Raw genomic sequence first — 27,879 nt, forward strand, 5'->3', positions numbered from 1 at the left:
GTACCAGACACCGGGTAATACGAGTGATTCTATATTATAGCGCATCTGGTCTTCCATACAAATAAAAACAAACTACAGACAGAAGGAAGGGAGATAATCGGGTGGAGTAAGAAAAGAAAACATTCTTTCTAGCAAAGACGCATCTGCGAAACGAAAATGTCGCACTTCTCGCTTTATGTTCTTTTAGTTCTTCTGATCGTAACATGTGATCAAACACATGGTGGAAAATATTCGAAAGAGAAAAATGTCGAACTTAAGAACGACCCATTTGACGGAAGGCAGTTCCGAATGGTAAAAATTCAACAACTTTGGGAAAAGGCGAAAAAGGTAATGGAAGTTAAAACAAATCCAGTACTCATGCAGAGAGTGATCCAATGATCCATGCTGAAATAATAACGTTATTATTTAAAAAGCCATTCTTAACATGAGGAGGGGAGGGTGTTTTGTACCTAATCTGTACTTACAATTGAGTAAACAAACATATCATAAAACTTTAATTAAAGTTGGAAATACGATTTAAAAAATAGCGCGGATCAGTAAGTGCACTAGCACCGTAAATCGTTTGTGCGATTTAAAATTTTTTAATGCAATTTTTAACCATTTTTGTTTTAACTGTATTATTGAATGCGACTTAGAAGAAACGTTTCTCCGTAACAAAAGGATGGGTCGGCACTCCACTAATTGGGTGTAAAATAAAAATGAGATTCTACCTTTTTAGACGATTATTTGTAAACAACTAGAAAAAGTGGGTGGTATATTAAAAAAACAAAAACAAACGAACAAAAAAATCCCAATGAATTTACTGTAAAATGATCATCTGCTCCCGTATCAGATAGCGTTTTTAAGCGTATATAACCAAATAAAACTGTCTCCCGTGTCTATATAACTTTAATGGTGCTTATACAGAATCTGAACCGAAACAAACCGAATTTTGCCAAACTAAACCTGAAAGGATTCTTCTATGTTATAATGAAAACATATTGAATTTCAAGTAACTATCCGATCTCAAATAGTAACATATCCAAAAAGTACGAAAAACGTTAAGGTAGAAAAATAATTATTAACGAAAAAACATTGAAATGAAGAAGCGAAATCACTGTTAGTGTTGTTACGCTTACTTAAAAAAAAAGTTGACAGGGGAGATAATTAAGTTCTGTCACTTAATGAACGTAATTCAAAATGTCAGATAAATTTTATTCCTCATCTAAACTTTATTGAAAATTGTTTTTCATTAATACAGTAGAACCCGAGGATACGCTGGTGGTCCCAGGATACTTTTTTTCGGGTTACGATGCGCCGATGCGGAGTACAATGTTTTTTTTCGGCCCCTGGTTACGGTATTTGCCCGCCTTACGGTGTTATTTATAATATACATGTGTATTTACTGTACTGTATTTTGAATACTTATGTATTATTATTTTGAAAGCCATTTTTAACATAAGGAGAGGAGGGTGTTTTGTATCTAATCTGTGCTTCCACCTAACAATTTGATAAAAAAAACGATATCGTGAAATTTGAATTTAACCTGAAAAAACTATTTAAAAATTACGTGGTACCAAAAATACAAACACCGTATTTTGTTACTAATTTTTAATGCCGTATGCCGGAGTTCTACTGTAATTATTTTTCTCCCGATCGTTTTCCGTAATTTTTGAATATATTACTGTGAAATATGACAAATGACATAGGTACTATTTGTTTTACTTGAAATTCAATATTTTTTTAGTTATTATAATGTAGAAGCAACAACTTACGGCAAAAAAAAGTTTTTTTAAATTTAATAGAAGTACCAACTTTATTAATCAAATTTATTTCAATAGAAAATAAAGTAAAAAATCCTCTTCAAACAAAGAATATGATTTTATTTTTTATTATTTGGACTACTCATCTTTCTAACTTTTTATTTAACCCACGAGTAGATTGTTCTTGTTCCGGCAGGCATGATCAGACAAAAGTTTTAGTTATGTTATTCTAAATATCATCGCCTGTAGTAAGAATTGAAATTTTAACTTTCAGGAAATAGTCACTTAGGACCGGATAACGCCATCATCCGTTGTGCCCCAGGTTCCGTCCTTAAGTGATAATAATCAGAAATAATAAAAAAAATAATAGCTCTTCTACTTCGCTATAGTTGACTGGACGAGAACAAACTACCCCTTGTGGATTAAATATTTATTCAGTTCGAAATTCCATATGGATTTCAGAGTTAGACAAAGATTCACCCCCCAAAAATCAACTGAAGAAGGGCAAAGATTACATGGGCCGAAACGTTCTAAGTAGAAGAAAAATGTGCCCGAATTATTAATCCTCGTCTTATAAATTCTCAAACATAAATACCAGGTAGTTAAAAATTAAAAAATAAATACCAGGTAGTTAAAAATTAAGATTAACACCCTCAGCTTAATTATCTTGTAAAAAAAACAAACTTTTTTTTTTTTAAGTTATTTATAAAACGGTCCTCTATTTTTATGGCTATTCCAACTTTTTAGAACTGTTAACAATTTTATTGTTATCAGCAACCATATTCTGGGTCACCAGGTAATAAAAAAAGTCACGCGTACCCCCCCCCCCTCTCTAAAAAAAAACATAGAATTTATTTCTCCTAGCATAAAAAAATGGTTAACTGCTTTAAAACACAAGACTGGCTCAGAAATGAGTGATCATTTTATGTTATATTTATGTGCAAAATTGATCAATTTAAAAAAAAAAAATTTCCAAGTTTTTCAGTGTAATAATCACCTAAAGAAAGTATATGGTTTGAAAAAGGGGATTTAGCAGAGGAGGTTAGCGTTTAATTTACAATAATACAAAATAGGAATTTTACAATTTCATTTTATTTTTAAGCATAAAAAATTATTTCATGTTAAATTAATTGCTTCAAAATTATTCTTATTTTTGTTGTTACTTTCATAGTTGGTGGGCGTATCTTGTATTGAAATCTTGCTTGAATATTTCAAGATGCCCTGTTTTACAGATGTGCATGTTCGGAATAGAGGTTGCATCATTTTTTTTTCTTTCTTTTTAAGTAGATTATTAAAGCACAATTATTATTTTATCTTTTTAATGTACCAAGGGTTTATGTGTTTTTGATGGCGAGCTTATGTGGTTAGTTAGGAAGAAAGTTAGGACGAAGAACGCAGCTGATTGAAATAGAATGAGCAAAACATTCGGAGACATTTATGCTGACGACACGACCATCTATGGCAACACTTCAAAGGCTGTAAATGACCAAGTTCTCTCTAATTCTTTCTCCTCTGATCTTGAGCATGTGGTACAATAGGGAAAGAGGTGGCTGGTTATTTTTAATGCATCTAAAACCAGACTTTTATCTTTTCATCATCAATACTCTGATACCCATCTGGAATCATTGAAATGAATGGCTCTTGTCTTGAGGAGGCTCCATGTTTTGACAAACTTTTGGGTCTGACCTTAATTCCTGGTCTGAAATGGAACATGTACATCAAATCTGTTGCCAAGGTAACTAGAAAAATGGTGGAATCCTTCTATCGCTCCAGTAGATATCTCACTGCTGATGCAGTTCTCTACCTATACAAGAGTTAAGTACTTCAAAGGATGTAGTACTGTTGCCACATCTGGGCACGAACTGCTAGAAATACTTTACCCTGCCTTGACAGAGTTCAAAATAGACTTTGTAGCTTAGCAGGGGATGCCCTTTTCTTTTCCTTGCAACCCCTTTCCCCCCGAAGAGACGTTGCAAGCCTGTTTTTGCTTTATTGTTATTTTCATGGCAAGTTCTTGTCTGAGCTCCAATCTATGATCGCTCTCGCCAAACTTTCATGAAAAACACTCTTCTAGCTGAAACTGCTATCAATAATTTCCCCCAATCTTTATATGTGCCTAAACATAAATATGGATTCCATGAACAAAGCTGCTTTCTTAGAACTGCACACCTGTGAAACTTTCTTCTGTTTGCCTGCTTTCCAGCTGACTACAATTTGGTTGTCTTCAAGTCCAACGTCAACAAATTCTTGATGAGTAATCCAATTTACCAAATTTCCACTACTAACAATTACTACGATACTAGCTTTACAGTCCTTCTAACCTTTTGACTCCTTGTCCAGAACACTTCCTATTCCCTAGCTGCCAATACGTGTTAACTCATATAAGATCGAACAAATAATTCACAACTTGTTTCCATTCCAGGATCTCAACCAAAAAAAAAAATTTTTTTTTTTAAAATGCAGTTTGAATTGATACATTTGGGAAATCACCATTCTTTGTTTGTTATTTTTATTTATTTTTTGTAGCGTTTATCTGGCGTTCGATTGGCTGATTGTTATGCAGAACTTAAAGTTCAAGATAAAATGCATTATGACTTGAAACGGTTGAAAGTTAAAGAATCAGAAAAGGCAGAACTGAAGGATCGGGAAGTACAAAAACAGTTAAGCCGTAAGTGTTTATAGGAAAAATTATTTAGAAATTCTTCTTGTTGTAGTTTCACGATTTAAAATTACAAAAAAAATATTATGGTTGTATGACACGTGTCACCCCACTTCCTTTTCCCTTCAAAGTAATTCAAATTTTTTTTATAAAAATTTTTCTGATCTTTAAAATAATTCTGCTGTTGTTGTTGAACATCTATTAGCATTCGTTTCCCCAATATTTTGCAATTAAGAATTCTTTCTAGAAGAATATCGGATATTTATAGGAGGGGCTGCATGAAGGTTATCAATGTCCCTAAGTGAAAGTTTTTCTGTGAAACGAACTTAGTACAAGCAGGTTGTCAATTCATGTCGTTAACCACTGAACCACCATCACCTCCTTGTTATTAAGCATCATTCGTTAATTCTGAATGAATCCCATGATTTATGTTGGCATCCATTTCTCTGATATCTTTCTAGTTAGAATTCTTTCTAGAAAAACATTGGATACTTACAGGAGAGACCATGATGATTGCTAACATGCCTAAGTGAAAGTGTTTCTATGGAACTAACTGGATTCAAAATTTGCACACCCAGGTTATCAGTTTGTATCATTAATCACTGCCTCCATCACCTTGCTGCTGTTTTATCCTTAGCATGGTTTCTGTTATCGCCACATATGCGCATGGATGACACTCAAAACTGCTACCCATAGAATTGTTAATAAATTTTACTATCCTTTTTGCAATCCATTCATATTTGATACAAATAAACTGCAGTCTATGCCTGACTTAGCAGTTATGAATACCCAACAGTCTTTGTCTTATCAATGTTCAATGATTAACGCACTTGGATGCAACATACAAAATTGTCAATAAGTTTGACACCCTCTGCTACTCCTGGTACTGCCTTGATTTTAACTATAGTGGCTCTCTTTGGTTCGGGAATATTTAGAGGATTTTTTTATAAACATTACGGTTAAGATAACAATATAGATAAAAATCTGGGGGTGTTATGGGTGAGTGTGAAGCCCATATAGAATTACACAGTGATAAGAGGACCACCAAAGCCTTCCTGCATATTGTTAAACAAGTATAAAACAAAACTGTTGGACATTGTTATAATGTGATGGTGATCTACCCTATTTTGGGAGTAGATAGACTCTTCCAGAGACTATGAATTGTTGTAGCAGTCATAACAGCAGTCATATCTACAGTATCAGACATAGAGATTCTGTAACATAATTATTTTTGGACTTTTGTACATACACAATCTTATGAATACACTACCGCGTTGTCTTAATTATCGGTCATTGAAGGTGACAACAGTCATTGATGGCAGAGAAAACTTTGTGAACACGTCAGATATGGAGTGAAGTTTCTTTGTACCAAAAATTGATTGCAGAAAAGATTGTATAAATATATTAAGAGGTACTGACTCATGGGATGGTGTGTGTGTGTGTGTGTGTGTGTGTGTGTGTTACAACTCTCGTTTTCTATGTATTTTGTCTTGTTCTAAGTGCTAATACCTTTTTCTAATCCATGTTTGAGTATTTCTTGGTGACCTTTTTGGGATACCTACAACACAACAAAATCGGGCAATGAAGAGTTTGAATTCAGAAAAGGCCACCAACAATAAAATCTATTTTTCAAACAAAAACTGAAAAGGATAAACTAATACTAGTAATTATACACTGAAATTATCTGATAAGAGTAGTATTGACAACAAACAACTCGAATTACAAAAATATTGTCCTTCAAGTAATTGAGTAAAAAAGAAAAAAATTGTTTTGTTGAACACCAAAAAAAATAGTTCTCGGAACTGTACTTGAAGAATATTTCCATTTAAACTAATAGAATAAATATGTAAGTAAAATTTCTCTAATCAAATAATCTTTTTTCTTCTCTCAGAGAAAAAAATAAAAAAAATTGTTCAACATCATTAAACTGTGATTAGTAATATTACAGTGACTATTAGAAGAATAAAGATTGTTTTTCTCAACCAAATAAACTTTGTTTTTGAAAAAAAATGTACAAGATGGACAACTTCAAGGCAATTATCATTCGGATGCTTCAACAACAGGAAGAACTACAAAATAGAACAAATTTTACAATAGAAAACGAAAGAAAGATTCATCCAACAACAAAAAGAAGATTACTTCTCAAAAGCTTGACTAATAAACTACACACAAACAGTTACACAGTGTATTCGTAATATGCAATGTGGAACACTGTTGAAATCTTTACCTACATTCCCGATGAAGACAAGACGTTTGACACTTTCTTTCTGAGAATTGTAGCTGAAAAATTCTGATAGTAACTACATGGTTTTCGCAAATGCCAGATATGTGGTCTTTCAGCAGATTTGTAGACTACTTAAAAAGACCAAACATCTGGTATTTGTGGAAATCATGTAGTTACTATCAAGACTTTTCAGCTCAAGTAGGTGATTGTTCCACATAAAACCAACACAAAGTCAAGTATCTGCAGAATGTCTTCTTGGTTCCTCCTCTTCTCTTTTCTCTCTCCCAACAATCGAACACAGCATATAATAACAAAACTCTAAAGCACGTCTGACAGCACTGACTTCTGCCAACAGTCTGCCCCTCCTCTTAACAACACAGGCTTTTTATATCGCAAAATCGTTCACCTCTATTTGCATATTCTTCTAACTCACGTGATCACTACTCTATAAATAAGAGTCTTGACCGTTTCTTTTCTTTCTTTTTATTTATTTTCGGTGACCGACCCGCACGTGGTCTATCCAGGTAAGTCACGCATTTCTCCACACTCCCCCCTGATCTCATGATCACAAACAGGACATGCGGGCAATCGTCGTTGGCGGGTACTCCTTCGAAGAATCGGGGGCAGCACTTCCTCATTGCTGTTTTCTTCATTACCACCATCATTACTACCAGTCTGTTCCATTATCCCGTCTCGTGGTTCCATAGGCGGTGTCTCACAATCAGGGCAGGGGGGCAGTATCCGTCTTTGTCGGGTACTTCTCCGAAGAATCGGAGGCATCATCTCCTCGGTGTGCTCCATCATCCCTTCTCGCGGGGTTTCGCAATCACGGGGGGTGGGCAGTATTCGTCTCTGTCGAGTATTTCGATGAGGCATTACTTCCTTGTGTCCATCGCTCTCATCACTATTGTCATCGGTATGTCCCATCATTCCCTCGTCTGGTTCTGTTGGTGGTGTTTCTATGCTCACCTGAAGGGGCAGTAAGTGATCAGGATCATCTCTGAACGGTGTGTGATCCTCCTCATCGTCCTCAGAATCAGAAGAGGTATAACAAGGGCGGATATCTTTTACGTGACGTGGTATGCCACCAATCAACATGGTCTGAGGACTTATGATTTCGTCTATTTTTCCCCGGAAAATTTCGTAGTGCACCCAGCATTCGGGGGTTTTATACAAACAAGGTCTCCCACCTGATATGGTGTATTGACAACACTCACCACTGATGGTATGGCATCAACTCCTTTCACACGCTGTTCATATTGGTAAATCCCATTGGCTGGTGCAGTTGCTGGTGTTGCATTGTCCTTGGGTGTTATATTATACCAGTACACAGCTTCTGGATTGAGCACTGCGTCCTGGCTGCAATTCTTTTGATGGTGCGGTGACACCGTTCTGCTATACCATTACCCTCGGGATAATATGCACACCGATAATGCATTTTAATTCCCCATTCGTGCACGAATTTCTGAAATTCTTGACATCGAAATGTGGCGGCATTATCAGTCAGAATTTCAATCGGGGCACCACGTTCAAAAAAGACGGCTCTCAACTGTTGTATAATGCTGGCTGCATCCTGTCGTGTCAACAGGCGCCATATTGTGAAACGCGTCGGGCCACAATCCGTCATGGTCAAAAAATGTTTGTCCCCATAATGTGTTATGTCCATCCCTACTCGCTGCCAGTTGCCCTCCACCTCGAGCCTCCCTTTTTGCCATTGGGATGGTGCCGGATCAATTCTCTGACACTCTTCACACGAACGTATGGCTGCTTTCACTGATGCTTTTGTAGTTGCAGGGCATACTCTTCGGACAAAATATGCAGTCCTCTGAATTCCAGGATGTCCAATCTGCTGGTGTATCATACGGATCTGGTCAGGTGTTAATTGATCCGTTACATCGCGCATGTTTGTTGTTGAAGATCGGATCCCTGCCTCATTGCATCGATCCACCTCTTTGGTACTCGAGTCAAGCTATCAGCCAAATTCTGCATCGACGAGACTAACGTAATGTCTACCTGCAAGCTGTATTTGTCAACTAGACGCTTAATTATTGCTAATCTCCTTCGTACTAGCATTTCACTTGCAGCTCTAGTCTTAACTCGAGCCTTTCCAGTCAAGGTGTCGGTTAACCAATGGTAAACACACAATGAGTCAGTGTGGAGATGCACAACATTAGTCTGCCATTGCAATGCGAGATTAAGACCTTTTAACGTGGCATCAAGTTCTGCCAAATTTATATGTTGGGCATCATTTTTCGGACGAAGCCAGCATGCATCTTCCACAACAACACCTAGTTGCTCCAACACGACACCTGTAGCCAACGAACTTGGGTCAACCCATGCATTTGGTTCGTTTCCAGACACTTGCCACTCACCCCGGGCAGGGTTATTCCTATGCACTCTGGACAACATTTCAGCCATCATTTGTTGGAGAGAATCATCATCCGCAACATCGTCCCATCCTTTTGTTACTGTAGTCACTCGTCTTTTCACCACTCCTGTTGCCGATCGGAGCCATCCACAGACAGGTAGATTTCCTACCAATTTACCACAGATAGAAAACACAGTACGTCTTGTTAATACATTGGGTAACTTTGGAAGTGGGCTCCCTCGCTTCCATCGCAACGTATTGCCATCCTCCCAGACCTCAAGGCCTAGCACGGGCACTCCATCCTTTAGGCGCTTAGGGTCTTTGCTTATTAACCCAAACGCTTTCAGTTTTATTCGAACTGCATCCGCAGACATTATGTCCTCATTAACATAGATGTCATCTATGTAGGCTGAAGCAGCTTTTGCTGTGGTCTCATCCTGCATCAAAACAGTTTTAATAATGGTTGTCATAATCAAGGGTGCTACGTTTAGGCCAAAACCCAAACGTGTCAAACAATATAGTTTTCCCTTGAGTAGTACTGTCTGAAACGGCCATAATGACTCATGGACACGTATCTGCAGGTAGGCCCTCTTTAGATCCAGAAGTGCTACATTGCTCCCTTTTTGACGCCACTCTCTCAGTTTAGCAGCGCACACATCTGCGTTTCCGGTAAACGCATCAACATGCCGATTCAACTCTCGGTAATCCATTACGGGACAAATTTTTTCTTTGGTAGGTTGTTCAACAGCCATGAGCGGAATTAATCCCTTGGGTGGTCCCAGACGTTCCTGTGGGTATGGTATTAACTAACCGTTGTCAATCCACATCTGAAGTTCTTCTTCATATGCGGCCTTATTCTTGGTAGAAACTGCATACTCTGGAATCGTGTTGCACATCCGATCTGGTTCCTGGCCCATGGCCCATTTCCACTTTGCAGTCCACACCCTTTCGTTGTCATCAAATGTAGCACAGAAGTCCTTTTCTTCAATCGACATGGCTGCACAGACGTCTTTCCCTTCTCCAAGCCTGATACCTCTAGCTGCTGTGATTGTAACGCCTCCTAGTGCTTGTATTGCATCAATTCCAAGCAACATGTCGTAGCCAAGGGGTTTCTCCTGCATCACCAGAACATCAACTTTAGCTGTGTCACCCTTCTCAGTACAGATTGTGACTGTCCCTTCACCACAACATACCCGTGATAAGCCATTGATGGTCATAACGCAGACTGGGTTCCTCCGCCACACCGGACAGCAATGGGCACTAACTATAGATCGGGAACACCCCGTGTCTATAAGTGCTGAACACTGCACATCATCAAGTTTAACGCTAATGGCAGGCAGTCCTGTGTTTATAGGGTAGCGATAGTACCTTGCCCCCAACTTCGTTTCCCGAACAGTTGCGAGATATGTGCCCAAACTTATTGCAGCGATAGCATTGCACTGGTCTCTTTGATTGTGGATATACACCTCTCCTATCACTCCGGCACTCTTTAGCAAAATGATTGGCCTCCCCACATTTATAGCACACTGGGGTGGCATGCTTATTACTATCTGGAAGAGAGTCCACATTGCCTCCATGTCGAAAACGAGCTGCTGCTGCAATTGGTTCCTGTTCCTTACAGATGTTTCGAGCTCGGGCCAATAACTCATCAGTTGACAATTCATCGATTCTTGATGATGCCCGCAACAGTTTACTGACCTCCTCGGGTAGGCCTACCAAAAAAGCACAGCTTAATATTTTATCGTTGACCCCATCAAACGGTACAGATAATTTTCGCAGGTCGGCTAGGTACACGTCGACTGTTTCCTTGGGTTGAAGTGTCCGGCTCGTGAACTGTTGCCACGCAACAAATGGATCTGTACCAAACGCTGTATACAGGCTCTGCTTGATTTCATCCCAGTCTGGTTCATCCCCGAGTTGTTGGTAGACTGCATAGGCCCCTCCGGTTAGCCTCAAAGGGATAACTGTGGCTGGTTCTTTAATTTTGCACAGTTTACAGATTTTCTCTGCCTTTTCAATCCATTCGACGACAGCCGGTCCAGTGGTAGATCCGTCGAACTCGGGTATTAAGCGAATGTCGAATCTGTCCATTGTTAGTCACCGCACACCAAGCGCCGAAATAGCTTAAAACCAACACAAAGTCAAGTATCTGCAGAATGTCTTCTTGGTTCCTCCTCTTCTCTTTTCTCTCTCCCAACAATCGAGCACAGCATATAATAACAAAACTCTAAAGCACGTCTGACAGCACTGACTTCTGCCAACAGTCTGCCCCTCCTCTTAACAACACAGGCTTTTTATATCGCAAAATCGTTCACCTCTATTTGCATATTCTTCTAACTCACGTGATCACTACTCTATAAATAAGAGTCTTGACTGTTTCTTTTCTTTCTTTTTATTTATTTTCGGTGACCGACCCGCACGTGGTCTATCCAGGTAAGTCACGCATTTCTCCACACCACAAAAGGTGGAATTTTTTTAATTTGGCTAAGTGAGATGATAAAGATTATTTAGCATTTGCATCAGACATAAATAAACACTGTAATGACTTTAGACTAGCAGAATTGTCAGCAGATAATTTTAACTGTCTTATTTTGACTCAAGGACTAGTGTCAGTAAAGAATGCCAACATTAGATAAAAACTACTAGGGAAACTCTACAGAAACTTGCAGAGGATTGCCAACGGGTTATAAACATGAGATATTTTAAAAACATATAGGAATCAAGCATAGCATACATCAGGAAAATAAAGTATAAATCTAAAAGTTACTCCCTAAAAAGAGAAAAAAGAACATTCTCAGTATAAATAAAAAAACTACTCTCCTGGAAAAGAGAGGAAAAATGACTATCCACATTTGCAAAAGAACGGACCATACAAAAACAGAAAAAAAGTTACCTTCGAGACCATGTAACCGATGTAGACAATTATATTGGGAAAAGTTTTGCCTTTTTTGGAATAAAACTTATCAAAATTGCTGCACGCCTCGTCATAAAGATTTGCATTATAGTAGCAAATGAAAAAAAAAAAAAAAAAAGAAGAATCAGACAAAATCCAATGAAAAGTCAGACAAAAATTCACACAGATGAAATAGTCAAGATATTTAATAAAATAATGAAATTACAGTTAGACACTGTTTGATCTTTCAATTATAAATTTGTATACATGGAAGAAACTTAACAAACTGACTTTTCAGAAAACACTGCGGTCTGCTCACACTGTGACTGCTAATAAAATTAATTTTATTGGTAAATTATTTTTACCAGTAAATTTGAATGGTACTATTAAAAAAGTAAGTTTTCATACTGAAGAATTCCAGGAATTTATGAACTATTATATGGATTATTGCACTTGATAAAGAATTTTAACCTTTGGAATTTATCAGCTAGTATTGTTAATCAGAAAATATGTAAGTTGAATAAAGTTCAAGAAACGAAAATGTACCATAAAAAATCTCTTTGAAAGCAAGCTGTCTATGAAAAACAACCAAAGGTTTATCAGCAAATTAAGGAAGACATTGAAAAAAGTAACAATTTGAGACTACATCGACAGCTACGACAAACAATTAAGAAGTGAGCAGAAATTAAAAGCATCACAGTTGCATAAAAAGTTATGCTTTAATGCAAGCAAAAAGAGGTTGAAGTATTAAGAAAAAAGCAACCCGAGAAGCAAGTAGGATTAACAAATACAAAGTTAGTCAGACTATACTATACGGTATAGTATAGTATGCTATACTATATAGTATAGTCAGACTATACCAGCTTCTAACATTCCAGTTTCTTTGTAGAAATACAAAATTAATTGAATGGAATTGGGATGTCATTCAGAAATTAATGGATGATGGTATTACTGGAGAAATGCTAAAGTCCAAAACCTACTCATAAACACCAACAAAACCAGTAAAAACTGTTACTTAGATGACACTAGCAATACATTAACAGTAGAGGAAGAGCCAATCGACACCATTTTTGTAAAGTTTGACCCAACCCAGCCAACACTAGTACAGCAACAGTCTGACAGACAAAAGAAAATGTATCGACCTGAAGAAAAGATATTAACAGCTTTTTATAATGCAAAAAGGCTTGGGAGTGAAATTTGTGGAGATTCACCCGTACGTAAGATATGAATTCTTCTGACTAGTATAAAAATACTGAGAGGTACCGACTCTCATGAGTTGGTATTTGTATTTCGTAATACACAATATTGGCATTAAGTTCTATGGCTCGTTTTTATGTATTGTGTCTTGTGAATACAAATGCTTTTCTAAACCATATCTGTGTTCAAGTCTTAGTAACCCTTTTTGGGCCACAACACTTCCCCAAGTCACTTTGACCTAATCTCTGTAGAAGTTTTCTCATCAGAAAACCAGATCATGTCTGGCTCCAGTGGTTTTTTGAACTTCATGATCAACTTCTCTGTGTGTTTCAGTTGCTTTTCGTGCATCACTTTTAACAAAAGTTGTTGTTTCCTCATTTAGTATGCAACATAATGGATGTCCTCATGCACCACCAACTTAATGAGCTTTTCATCTAAGCCCTTCCCTCTTGCAATATCACATATCACTTTAATGGGATCATTGTTAATGATATATCCCAAACTTCAATGATGAACTCCAGCGTTCTGATAACATTTGGTCATTGATCGCATTATTTGATTGATTTCTTTACATAACTAAAAAAAATTTTTTTTTTTACAGTTATAATGGGCAAATATAATCTTGGTGATCATCGTGAAGTGAAAAAGAAGAATTTTGCTACTCTGTCGGACGAGTTTAAGAACAAAGATTTGAAAAAGTTATGGAAAACGGCACAGTATAATGGATTTACAGGTAAGATGAAAATGAAGCAAATTTCTCAAGTGAATATTTTTTAATGAAATGGAACAGAACACCAGGCATAGATCTTCCATCTTTTATGGCAGGGTACAGAGTTTTGCTGCCACAAGTACAGCTTACTTGCAGCTGTCGGGTTATTCATGGCTTTCACTACCATCGATGTTCAGCCTGATGCCTTTCTTAAGTTCATTGTCATTAACCTTTTTTTTTTCTTTTTCTATTATTACTTGTATGTAAGCAGCTATTATTATTTGAGGCCATATCTATAGGGACACTATGTAGAGAGTTGAGCAGTGAGATGTTTGTTCACATTACATTTAAATTTATGCATGTTAGTACAGTCAGGAAAATAGGAGATCGAGAGAAAATTCCAAAGTCTAACAATTCAAGGGAAGAAACTATCAGAGTAAAAAGCTTTCTGGCATTTAGAGACACCTTCAGTGAAGGGGATGGATTTTGTTGCTTGTCAAATTACATCAAGGGGACACAAGTTCTACAAGTTCATGAGAGCACATTCCATTAAAATACAGGCACAGGGATGCAACATTGTGATGATGGGACAAGGGTTAAAGCTTGGCTGATAGTGCGAGATCTATTAGGTTGGAGACTTTTTTTGAACCTTGCCTAAGAATGAGAGACTAGTGGTAAATGCATCAGCCCAGATATGGCAATAATACTCCATGCATGGACAAATGATGGCTTTGTAGAGATACATGATACTATCAGGTGTAATTTTCTAGCTTAATAGAGAGAACTCACCTTCTTTGCAGCAGCCTTGGCAATGTCTTTAATGATCTACTGAATTTCAGTAAAAAACTCCTGCATTTTGACAGTGTAAGATTGCCGATCATGCTTTTTTCTTTCTGATGTCACCCTGTAGTTGAATCTTGAATCTTCATTTCTGACCTTTTCTACCAAACTTCTGCTGCTGAGGAAATCTGAATTCTTCTTAATTGTTCTTCCAGATTCCAAGATGGACACCATCTCTCTTCCACAATACAAATATGGACAAATTATTGCCCATAATCAATTATTCTGCAAAAAAAAAAAAAAAAATGAAGCTATATTCCCTGCTAAAGCCAAAATTGACAACAAAAGTTTTTCAAAACTATGCATAAATTTAGCAATTGAAAATTACAAATATCATCCACATGCTGTATAATGCTCTTATATTGAAAATGTTTTTATCTGTTCAAACTTTTTAAAAAATTCTGTTTGTTTCAGAGTAAACTTTTGTTTCTTTTTGTAAACAATTTTAATCTGTTAATTTTAATGCTGATTTTTTTTTATGAAAATAATTTTTGTTTTTACAGAAGAGGAATTGAAAATGTTAGAGGAAGAATTCCATCACCACCAGAAACGATTGGATGAATACGAAGCGTTTAAAGATGAACTTGTTCGATTGGAAAGTAAGTATTCATAGAAATTAAATATAATTTTATTTGAATTCAGGTTGCTATTCTCATCCTTTTTAATTTAAAAAAAAAAAGATTTTTTTTAGTTACATTTTTACCCCAAACAAGGCACAGTGCCACTTTGATATAGGAGGCTACTATCAGGGACATGAGTTGCAGGGATACTATGTGGGGAGTTGAGCAGCAAAATGTCTGTTCGCATTGCACTTGAACTTCTGCATGTCAGTACAGTTGGGGAAGCAGGATCCCGGAAGGGAATTCCAAAGTTTAGCAGTTCTGGGGAAGAAACTATTATAGTAAAAGGCTTTCTTACATCTAAGGATCTCTGCTGTGTAGGGGTGGGACTTTGCTGCTTGTCGTGGTTATTTACATCAAGGGGGCACAAGGGCTAGTAGTTCGTCGGAGCATCCATCATTAAAATATTTGTAAAACAGGTACAGGAACATTTCGTCAATGGGACAGAGGTTGAAGCCTTTTGGCCGCCAAGATCAAAGTGTAGTATCTGTTCTTCAGATGCTGCACTTCCATTTCTTGTTCTTTTTCGGTGGAGGAACAGTCCTTCACGACTGAGACAATTTTTTATTTTTGTACCTTTTCTCCACATTAAAAAACGACCCTGGTGTCTAACTCTGTCCCGTGGGGAGGCATTGTAAATAGGTACTCTCTTTTGAATCCTGTCCAGGAGTGAGGGACTAGTAGCAGATGCTCCAGTAGGTGTATCAGAATTTTGGGTGAATTTTTGACATCCCTAACACGAAACTGCAAATAAAATATAAAAAACTCGTAATTTCTCTTTTAAAAGTGGGTTGTTTATTTTCTTTATGGATTATACTTCCAAAATAAACTATTAAAGTTGTATAAAAAGTAATAGAAATATTATTTTTTTATTTTTTAAAAAAACTAATGAAATCGATTGAATTTTACGAGTAAAGTATTTTTCAATTTTTAAACTTGAAAAATCTATCAAAATTTTTCTATTGATTCAATTTTTACAATATTTTTAGGATCAATGTGAAATTTTATGCTCTTTCCAATAAACTAAATATAATATTTTAGACAAACGTTTTTTATTTTTAAATTCACGCCCCCCCCATTTTGAAATGTCTATTAAAAAGTAAATAATTAATTTACTCACCAAAGTTTTATATATCACAAATTGAAGATAAAAGATCAATAAATAATATATTCAAATTTAAAACAAAAAAGAAGTGTTTTTTAGAAATTTACCTGTAAAGTCCAAAGTTTAAAACCTTTTTTTTTTTTTTTTAAATGAAACCTTGGTCCTTGCTCCTTTAATTAAAAAAAATTAGGGTTTGAATTACATTTTTCGAGTAGTTATAAGCTTGGAAACACAGGGGGTCGAATTATTTAATATATTTCACGCATTCATAAGGTCAGTTTCTGACATACCTAATGCACCAGTCCAAATGTGACAACAATACTCCATACATGGGTGATTAGTGGCCTTATAGAGGTACAGGATACTTTCTAGCACTTTGGTTGTGATCTTGGAAACGTTTTGGCAATCTCTTGAGGTACATTTTTTTGAACTTGGAAACCTAGTAGAATTTGGCAACCTAGACAGAATTGCGACTCATCTTTTATTTAATCTATAGGGGTGGATTGTTCTCATTCCGTCAGCTATAACTTGGTAGAAGTGTTAATTTATGTTTTTCTTAGTTTAAAAACAATAGAGAAAAATTCTATGATAAAGTTTATCACATGAAATGAAATTTCAGACAAAAAGGATAGAATATGAAGTTGGAGAATCAGCATATGAGTTGAAATAATAGCATAAACATCTGAAAGCAACCAATATTCCAATCGACCTTAATCTGTGGTAGAAAAAAGGCTTTACTAAAAATGAATGCCTTTTTTATACAGAAAAATGTTGAAAATGTCTAGAAGAGTAGAAGGCACAGTTCAGAGAATTGAGAGATGAAGGAAGTAGGTATTACAGCATGAAAAGGAGGCAAAGCAACACTGACAGTTGTGTAGGATGGTAAGAGTGATAGTGAGTGGAGCAGATGCTAGTATCAACCATGAAGGGACGGAAAAATAATGGGTTGGGTGTGAGAGGAGAGGATTGGGCAATGATAGATGTGAAAGTGGAGAAGGTGATGAATGCTGTTTTAACTCATTCGATTTTTTCTTAATTTTATTCGGATGAGATTTTGTTATATCGAAAATATTAAAAAATCAGGACTTTGCATGATTGTTTTTTGTGTGTTAAAACAAGGATTATAAGAAAGCATGTATGAACTGATTAAAGTGTACTCTAACTTTATAGCCCTATTGTGCTCTCGTAGATTTTTAATTTCATTTTTTGGAGGGGAGGATGCCGAGTCTCTCTGATGTAGACTTTATTCCAGTTACATTTTTATTTTGTGAATAAAAATATCACAAAATCGTATGAATTTGTTTGGATTCAAATGTGAATGCCAACATGAAATCATTCCATCAGTTACTACCAAGTAGAAATATTAATTACAGTATTATTTTTAATATTGAATAATATTGTAATAAGGATTGAACCTTCAACCTCCAAAAGACTATCATTTAGAATTAATTGTTAACCAGTGCTATTAACTATTAGGCCAAATGTCGCTGTGAACATCTGGCTTAGTGATGACCAAAGGACAAAATGAGATCGATCTGCTTTCGTTGATTAAATAAATTCTGTACAAGTTGCCAAGTTTGAAAAAAATACACCTGAAGTTGCAAGATGTCTACAAAACACACGTAGACTGACATAAACATTGATACAACAAAAACCAGAAACGTAACCAACGTATCAGCCAAAGTTAATGTGGAAAACTCTGAAGAAGGTCAAAGGTCACTTTAACAGAAACGTTGTGACATAAAAACCAAGACAAGAATAGTAGTCGAAATAATATAACTTATTGAGTCTTATTTAAAAGATTCTGAAATAAGAAGCTTGGATTATGCTTGTTGACAAACTCCAAGTGTGAGTGTGATACTTACAAAGGTGTTTTGTTAGAGTGAAGTATGTGCTGGAGGATGAGTAAGAATATGGAGGCTAGAAAAGATTAGAATAATGTGCCATATATAGGAGACTTATGAATTCTACTTGTTTATGGTGAAATAAAGTTTGAATTATAAAATTAAGGAAATAAAATATTTTATATATATATATATATATGAGAGAGATAAAAAGCAAGAATAATTCCTATTCAATCAAACAAAACTAATTGACAAGAAAAAGGAGACAAAGCAACTGCTATTTGCTACCTTTAACTTAATCTTTCACTCTCACATTTGCATGTATACACACAAACTAAATCTAGCCTCGGTCCTTGGCAAATGAAAAAAGAAACAGTCATGGGTTACTAAACATAGCGACAGCTTATACGCAGTTTCAAAAACTGACTTGCACACAAATGCGGGCAAAGCAACACTTTCTTCGTGTAGACATTTTAAACATTTTAAACATTTTTTACTTTTGGTTGTAACAAGTTATAAATAAAATCAATATAATTATATATGAATAGATGTTATTCTTTTGATTTATCCAATCTACACATCTGTCAAAGTATTCTCTGTGAAATATTCAATGTTTATTGGTTGAAATACTTGATACTGATTAGTAAATTCTATGAAAATACTTAATTTCAATTGGTTATCTAAACTGGATTTAGAAAAAACCTGTTCTGAGAGCCCACCTCTAGTATCAACTGTTTAAGCGACAACCCAAGTACAGTCGGCATTTAGTTATAACATGAATACACAGACTCTTTGCTAGCAACCTAAATCTTGCCTTGGTTTTAGGAAGTGACCGGCAGATGACATGGACTACTAAACATATGGACAGCTTATATGCACAGTTTCACAAACTATCACATACAGTTTATAAATAAAATCAATATATTTATGCATCAATAGAGTTTATTCATTATTTTAGATATTGCCTTTTCCATTACACATGTTAACTTTCTGATGTTTTGTTTCTCAAACAGAACTGGCATTGAATGCATTGGAAACTGGCGATAATCTCGATTCTGCTCGTCAAATGTACAAAAAGAAAAATTCGGAAACAAAACTGAAACACAAACAAATCAATGAAGGTTTCCAATCTCTTGAGAAACGGATCTACCAAGATGAAGGTCATCCACACTTCACCGATATAAGAGTCTATCAACTCTATGCCATGGCTAAAAAGACCAACATGTCTCCACAAGAGCTGGAATCATTTGAGGTATGGTGAACATTTTTTGACATGTTTTTTTAAAAAATTTTTTTTACTAATTCTGTGATACTATCGACATTGCCCCTTTCCATGTCCCCAACCCCAAATGTTAGGAAGTAAAAAAGAAAAGAAATATAACAAGAAAAGAGGAAATAGAACAAAGGAACATAAAAGAAAACTGGAATAGGGTTGTTGGTCAGTTGTGTGCGGCAGTTGTTAAAATGACAAAGGAGGGCTGAAATGGGGTTCTAATTAAAATAGATGACGGGAACAAGAAGATCTGGGATATAAATAAGATTGGCAAGAGGATCTCGGAGGTCAGTTGAAGACAATGTCCAGTTGACAACGGTTAGGAGTGGCCAGTGAGACACAGTGGACAGGAGTTGCAAGTTTAGACTCCGTCAAAGGCAGATAGTGATTTGGGCTAGATCATACACAACCTTAGCATTAAGAGGGTAGTTTCCCATGATGGTGTAACACACACACACACTCAGAGCCCAACTAATATATACAAAATGTGTTTTCTTTTATATTTTTATGTATACTTGTGAACCTTTATGTCCCACTGAACAGACGTCAATTTGAGAGACACAGCTGAAAGAGAAGACTGATGAAAAAAATATTGAGGTTGGTGAATTATTGAACAGGAGACATGTGGTCTTACAATTGGTATTCATGACCTACACTACGACCTGGCAAAATCAAGTGAGCGAAAAAAATACATAAAAATGTAGCACAACTGGTGATAAAGGATTCAACCCTTAAAAACTAAATGAGAGAAAAACAAAATTGACTCAAAAAAAAAAAATGGCCATTGAATGTGCATATTATATAGCATGATCATGTTAACACATTGGGTCTCGTTAGGTCATTAGGTCACTGAAGTTAAGCAACATTGAGCCTGGTCAGTAGTAGATGTGTGACCATTAGGGATTACCAAGCAATGTCTGTCGGAGGACGTCAACACCTCCCTGCAAAAACTGCAAATATCTAACATCAGCTGACAGAGATATACATGTGACTGGGGAAAGCACTTGTGAATTAGATATTTCACAGAAACTTCCTCCTTCAGAGGAAGCTGGTTCAACCTGCTTAGGGTGAATACCACATAATATTCATGTACTTCAAAGAAAAATATTAGTTTCTAAGAATTATTTTAAACGTCATCATGATGTAGTCCTTCATAGCTGAAGATGACTAGTAAACGTCTCTGTACTTTATCCTATGGTATTGTAGCATTCCACACTCAGTATGGAAAGTTTCCCCACAAGTATTGCATGAGTAGTTACCAGGTTTGTGGCTTTGGTAATGTTTTTGTTCAGACCTGACTTTATTTTTGCCTCTATTTCTGCCTTTCCTTTATGAAAGCTACTGCACCAGCAACTTTGGTCTGTTCGGCCCAATTTTTCGTGTTCATTGCCTTTAGATGACGCTTTATCACATCCTTGTTGTAGAGTTTCGGCTCACCAATCTTTCTGTACCCATTTTCCAATTCTCCATACAATAGGATTTTTGGGATGCGATTGTTTTCTATTCTGGCCCCATTTCCAGTCCATCGCAGTTTTGTGGTGGCATGTACAATTTCTATGCTGTCCATGTTGGCTCTATTGAGTACTGCAACATTTTGTATAAGATCGTTTCATTTAATTTTCATAATTTTTCTTGATGTTGTATTGCTTCCAATCTCTTTATGTGGTCCTGCAAAGTGTGTAGGTTTCTACTGAATATAGTAGAGCAGGCAATATCACTGCTTTGTAAACTTTGCATTTTGTTTCTAGTCTGATGACCGATTTTCTGTGCCATTCTACAAAACTAGTTTACCATGTTTTGGATTTGGTCCTCGTTGCCTGCAAATCGTAGTTCTGTTATCAGCTCGTTTTGAGTTTTTGTCTTTGTTCTCAGTCGTGCCAAGTTGAACAGTTTGCCATCAAATCTTGAGTAACTAAAGATGCCTTTGTCCGTGTCTTGCTGGCGCTTTATTCGTGCCGTGCTTAAGAAAAGAGTAAAAAGTGTTGGTGCAATAACACATCTTTGCTTCGTTCATCATATTCGATTCTTTCTGATCATTCTCTTGCTTACACACTGATACTCTTCCTCTTGTGCCTTCATGAAACTGTTTTAACAATTTCAATAAATAATCTGGGAATCCAAATGTCTTAAGAATTCTCCACAGCATGTTTCTATCAAATGTGTCAAAAGCTTTTCAGAAGTCAATAAAGACTACTAAAGATCTTGGTGCTGTTCAATAGCTTTTTCTATGATCTGTGTGAGGCTAAAGATCATCTCAGTTGTTGGCTTCTCCTGCCTGAAGCCACATTGTGATTTAGTGAACACCTTTTCTACCAGGCCTGAAAGTTATTTAAAAAATTTTTTTTTTTAAACTACTAGCATGGGTGCCCGGCGTTGCCCGGGTGTTTGGAGGTGTGTGTTGAGCAAAAAAAAAAAAAAAGTGGTAGTAGTCTCGAAACTGTACCGCGAAGGAAGAAAAGAATGGGGGAAAAAAACGTGACGTCTTTGCTGTTATGACCACTGCCAAACCGGAAGTGACATAGGTTTAAATTAAGGCTAAACAGTCGAAAAGAGGGGGATGACTTTCGAAAATATCGGCAAAAAAAGCAACCCCTCCCTGTAGAAAAGTGCCCAGTTGAGGGTGAAGAAATGAATGTTTTTAGCCAATTTTTCGGTATTTGTCATCTGAAGGGTCGAGCTTCAAAATGATACTGATCTTGGTAAAATCCATAGCCTCTGTCGAAAGTTTTAGGCAGACATGCAAACAGACATACATACATTTATATATTAGTAGCTCAAATTTTCGACCCAAGCCGGTTAAAAAGGTGGCCCTATCACTGAATACCCTTTATGTAAAATTTCAAATGTTCAGACCAGAAATTGTTTGAGTAATTTGGTAGAGACCGCAGAGGTCAATTTTTTAAAACTTTGACCCCTATTATGACCCTTTAACAGTTATTGTTTTGGGCTCAAATCAAGTTATTAAATTAGATCCATGTTCAAGGAATCTATATCTAAAATTTCAAGTGTTTAGACCCAAAATTGTCGGAGGAGTTTGGTAGAGTTCTCAAAGGTCAAATCATTGAACTTTGACCCTTTAACAACCAAATTTCTGGCCAAAAATGGATTACAAAGATTTTCCCAAATCTCAGTACCCTGTATATCAAATTTCGAGTCTGCAGACTGAAAATTGACAGAGTTATTGTGTAGGGAAATGTACACAGACAGACAGAGAGACACTTTCACTTTTATAGATATATAGATTTTTTCAAAGGTATGTAATAAGTAAAAGTGAATTTATGAAAAATGTTACTTTTTACTTAAAATTACATCTTTATTACCAAAAGATACTCTATTAGATCATCAGCATCATCATTATATTCGATTTAACATCTATTTTACATGCTGAAATGTGTTGGATGGCTTTTAGAAATTTACTTCCAAATTAACCCAAGAACTCTCACCCATTCTTTGAAAACAACCATACCATCAAAGTCTCTTGGTCTGTACACATTTCTCTATACTGTCCAAATTTAATTTCCCTCTGAGGTCATCAGATCTAAGCCTGTCTTTTTCTATTGTATCATTCTTATATCATTTCTTTCCATGCAACACATATCTTCAACCCTCATTGGTCAGGTTTCCCTTCCATACCTAATCACAGTGCGCACATGCCTGATAGACTTTTTGTTTAGCTGAGATTGATTTACCACAATCAACAACATTGAATGTCGAGCCATAAGCGTCCCTAATAATCTAATAATATCATGAAATTTTTACTTTTTTTTTTTCAAAATTGTATATTTATCTCACATTTATTTCACATTAAAACTATTTTAATTTTATTGCTTTTTAGGATGAATTGAAGCAATTCCAACGTCGCATTGACAAACACGAAACACTTAAAGACATGGTGAAGCAGTCCAAGTATCACTTTGATAAAACTGTGAAAGATGGGAATTATCCCCCAAAGCATACAGACCTTGAAGAGAAAGCAAACACCTATCACTACAAGGTTTGTTGTTGGCAGACTTTGTTTTTAGTTCTAATGCAGATGTCAACATTTAACGTTCTACGAATATATCTTGTCTGGTTTTAGAATTTCAACCTAGATAGCATAGTATCTGACGCATTTAATGCTGTCTTATCAATTGTTTTTTTTTCTTTTTGCATGCATATTATTTTCATTGTTTTGCAATACTAAAATGTCTTTGAATTCAGTTTGAACGAAAAAATTAGATAGATGAAAGTTTGAGATAATGAACAAAACTATTGGGCTTAAAATATGAATGATCTCCCTTACATTATTTGAGTTATTTTTTTTCTATTCTTCTCTTTAAAAATGTGCAATTAATGAGTCCCAGGCAATGTCGGGTACTTGCAGCTAGTATAATACTAAAATTGTGATAATCTTTGATGGTGGAACGAATAATACAACAGTTTCTTTGTTCTTTTTTAACTGATGAGTCACCGCTTATCAAGGCTAAGAGCCACTCAAGGATAAGGATTAACAGTTTTTGATATGTGTTTATTGACATTAATATTTTATCTCTCAGGGGTGAAATCTTGTAGCAACATGTACCACAGATGAGAAGTTCCTGGAAAGAAATTTTGTTCATGGAAATTCGATTTGATGTTAGGAAAATTCTTTGCATTGGTAGTAGAAATACAAATTCTTGCTATAAGAATTTTATAAGGAGAAACCAAGGATAGAAGCTCAGTCGGACACTTTCGATTCAAGGAGGGGGACAGAGGATGTAGTAGCAATAGCAGCAGTGCAAGAAAAGGAAAGTAAGAGGATGATATAAAGACATGGAAATCAGAACTAAAGTAATAAAGAGCAACATAAACAACAGAGAATACAATGAAACAGTTTTTAATGGCAATATTCTTTTCATTGTTTTCGCTGTCAAGTATATATCTGACACAGTTAATCAATCGAGAACCACATCACTATATATATATAAAAGCAGAGAAGGTATTAACGGATACACACTCGAGAGTTAAAACAATGAAAAGAATATGCTGTTGTCCTAGCCCTAGTTTTCACTAAACAATGACTTTAGCAAAAAAAACAATTGCAAAGAATAAAATAAAATCAATTCCAATCGATGATCATCATACTTTCATTCAATCAATCTTTTTTAGACCTTCCACGAGTATAGAGAGCAGTTATCTGTGTGCGTATGTCCAGTTCAAAGTCAATAACTACAAAACAAAACCCACAAAGTTTTATTTTCTTGATTGGCATTGCCTTAGTTGAAAAATATTCATTTTTTGGGAGTCAGCTAAGCCAAGTTCTGTTGGGGGGGGGGGCTTGGTTTTCATTTTATTCAGCCATTTTATTTACTAAAAGGAAGTAACTGTAATTTTCTATGAAGGAGTTAATTCCCTTATGCTGACTCATTCTTTGAAAAATCTTTATAAAGGAAAATTGTATGTCCAGCTAAAGAGGTATGGCTTGGGTTGAGGAGAAAGAGGCAGTTAGGGTGTCAGAGGGTAAACGTGAAGGAAGAGGAAGATAGATAGATAGATGGATGGATAGATAGAAGTTTTAATAAAAATATGTTACACTTTTGCCTCTGACAATGGCAAGTAGCTATTCTGATATATACATGCTAGTATATACATAAAGAAAAATTTAAGTTAGTGAACTAAAAAATTAGCTATCCCGGGTGAAATTAGTTTGTATATATTTTTAGTAAAGAAATCGATATTAAGTACCAGGATGTCCTTGAGTTCAGAATAAGTTCAATAACTAATAGGTTTTATCAATCAGTTTTCATATATTAAATGGATAGATTTTAAAAATTGCAAAACATTAATTATAATTTTAAATATTATAAATCCAGCTTCAAAAATGTTCAACAATATCTATATGTACATGCGTTTCTGAAAAGCACATTTATCATCAAAATTGCATTTAAATAAAGTTTCAAAATGTATATTATCTTCATCCTTAGCATATATAATTTTATCAGTTACAATTCCAAATAATATGAATATATCTGAAATCGATAAAGAAAAATCTAATGTCAAGATAGAAAAACTAAATAAATCGTTTTGGATTTTTGAAATGAGAATTGATTCGTATTATTTAGATTATTCGAACTAATGTTCTTGAGTGTTATTCTCATGTTTCTCATCAACCAAACCGTTGTGTGAATATCAATCCAAATTAGAACATTAGTTCAAATAATACAAATAAATTGTAAATCGTTTTACAAAGTATTTTCTTAACAGCATGTACACACACACACACAGTCACTTTCCACATAGCAATAAATTTAACCATTCAGAAGTTTTAAACTTTAAGAATTTAATCTTTAAAAAATGTTTTTCTTCTATCAATTCAAATTTTGAAACTAAAAAAAAGTACATTTTTGAAAGAAATATAAATGTTTTTGTATAGGTGATCAAGTGAAAGTTGACTCTGATCATGACAATGATGATGATTTTTTTTTTATAGTGGTTTGCTTCAACCAGCAATCTTAGTTTAGGATGTCAATCTGAAATAGAAACTTCCAAGAGACAACAAAACTCTTTGCCATTCATATGTTTATTTGTATGGAAATGAAAATAATAAACGTGCGTGTAGTCAAATCATCCCCTACGAGGATTGTTTAGTTCTTTCCCATTTCAAGAATTTAGACACCAGAGTGGGATTGAGAAGTCAACGCCCCTGAGGAGGAGTACTCTGACCTGCAAAAATGTGCCTGGGCAGCCTGTCAGTGTTCCCAATGAGGGTGCCTCAGGTAGTTAACAATAAACTTCTCAGAGAGAAGGCGAAGTCTGGGAGGGTGGACCTCCTACAACTACACAGAACTAAACTCTGACCACAAAATCAACAGAGACCAGATCATTATTGCAGTGGTTTTGGCTCCGGGGCTGAGGCTAAAAATTCCTAGCCAACAAGAAGGGGAGAACCATGCTCTCTGTTCATCAAGACACTGACTGCTGGAAACATGTCTGCTCCAAGCAAAATCCAACAAAAGTGTTGTGGTTTTGTAAGGGTCAAGAAAAAAACCACAACTCAATAATTAGGTGAAACAAAATTGGACAGAAAAACAAATTCAACAAATGAAGAATGTTGGTGTATATCAGTCCAACTGCCGCACGTGCATAACCGCCGAGAAACATGTTCTCCTGGTCTTTATAGTAATTGGAAGGGATGATTATTATTTGTAATTATTATTTGTAAGTTTGAGCACCAAAAATAAAAAGAAAGGAACAAGACAGGAAACAGAAGCAACCTCACTTTCAGTCTGACTTCATATAAATCGGATATCTGCAGTGGCCTGGGAAAGCTCCTTTCCCTCAAGTGTAGTAGGAATTGTTACAAACTGAATTTTTGCAGTAAGGAAAGTTTGATATCTATTATGCATCGGGTTTTTGCATTATTGGTTAGCTATTTTCACACCTCTATTTTATTTATATAGATGAACTAGAACAAAAAATTTTTTTTTTTGCTATTATAAAGTCATAACTCATCAAGGTCTGGAGGCCACTTAAGGATAAGGGTTAATGGGTACCATAATAATTGATAATTTATTTTAGAGGACAGCTCTTCAAAAACCTGTTCACGTTGGACTTGAAAACTTCACGGTATTGTTCCACAGATGAGCAGTTTTGGAAAAAAGACTTTGCTTATAGAATGTTCACTTAGATTTACGCACGGATAAAGAGTAAGGAAAATTGCTAATAGTTGTTGTTGCTAGTCGGGTGTTTGCTTTGAAAGACTTGCTTGGGGTGAGGACCATAGAGTGAAACTCAGTCGAGCATCTACGATGAAAATAATGATAAAGCAGAGAGAGGCTTGCAATGTCTCTTCTATAAGACAGAGGCTGCAGAAAGGAGAAAAGAATGTTCCCCACCAGATTTCAAAGTCGATTTTGTACCCTGTGGAGGCAGAAAAGGTTGCTCTGAGAAGCTCCTCCCCAGATGTGGTAACAGTACTTCATCATAGAATTTATTTGGCTGGTAGAGAATTTTGATAAACTTTCTTTTATCATTATTTTTTATCATAATCATCATTATTATCATTATCATATTATTATCATATTATTTTCATTATCATATTATTATCATCATAATGATTATCATTATCATATTATTGTCATTATATCATTATTATATTATTACCATTATATTATTATAATTATCATATCATTATTACCATTATCATCATCATATTATCATCATTATCATTATTATCATCTTTATATCATTATTAGGGGTTGATTCTTTCCCCTATGAAATAATTGTTCCACTTCTTGAAAGTTTTTAATTTAAAAAAATGTTATTATTTCAGGTGAAAAAATATCATGATGAACTTCACAACCGAGTCGACAAGCTGCTATTTCAACACACAGAATTGTGATATCAAGATTTCTTGACTTTTTTGTATAAATAACAACAAAAGTGTC

At 35.5% G+C, this 27,879-nt stretch overlaps 1 protein-coding gene across 1 annotated transcript; it reads left to right on the top strand.

Annotated features, from left to right (window-relative positions):
- Positions 1–27,879, top strand: LOC145266458 (alpha-2-macroglobulin receptor-associated protein-like). Its single transcript, XM_080122137.1, has 7 exons — positions 1–327; positions 4,269–4,410; positions 13,685–13,816; positions 15,136–15,231; positions 19,215–19,453; positions 23,310–23,468; positions 27,765–27,879. The coding sequence occupies exons 1-7, from the start codon at positions 157–159 to the stop codon at positions 27,831–27,833; spliced, it is 1,008 nt and encodes a 335-aa protein (XP_079978263.1). The 5' UTR covers positions 1–156; the 3' UTR covers positions 27,834–27,879.

Source organism: Euprymna scolopes, chromosome 41, assembly GCF_053919585.1.
Source record: "Euprymna scolopes isolate OS-2025 chromosome 41, ASM5391958v1, whole genome shotgun sequence".
Taxonomy (NCBI): Eukaryota; Metazoa; Mollusca; class Cephalopoda; order Sepiida; family Sepiolidae; genus Euprymna; species Euprymna scolopes.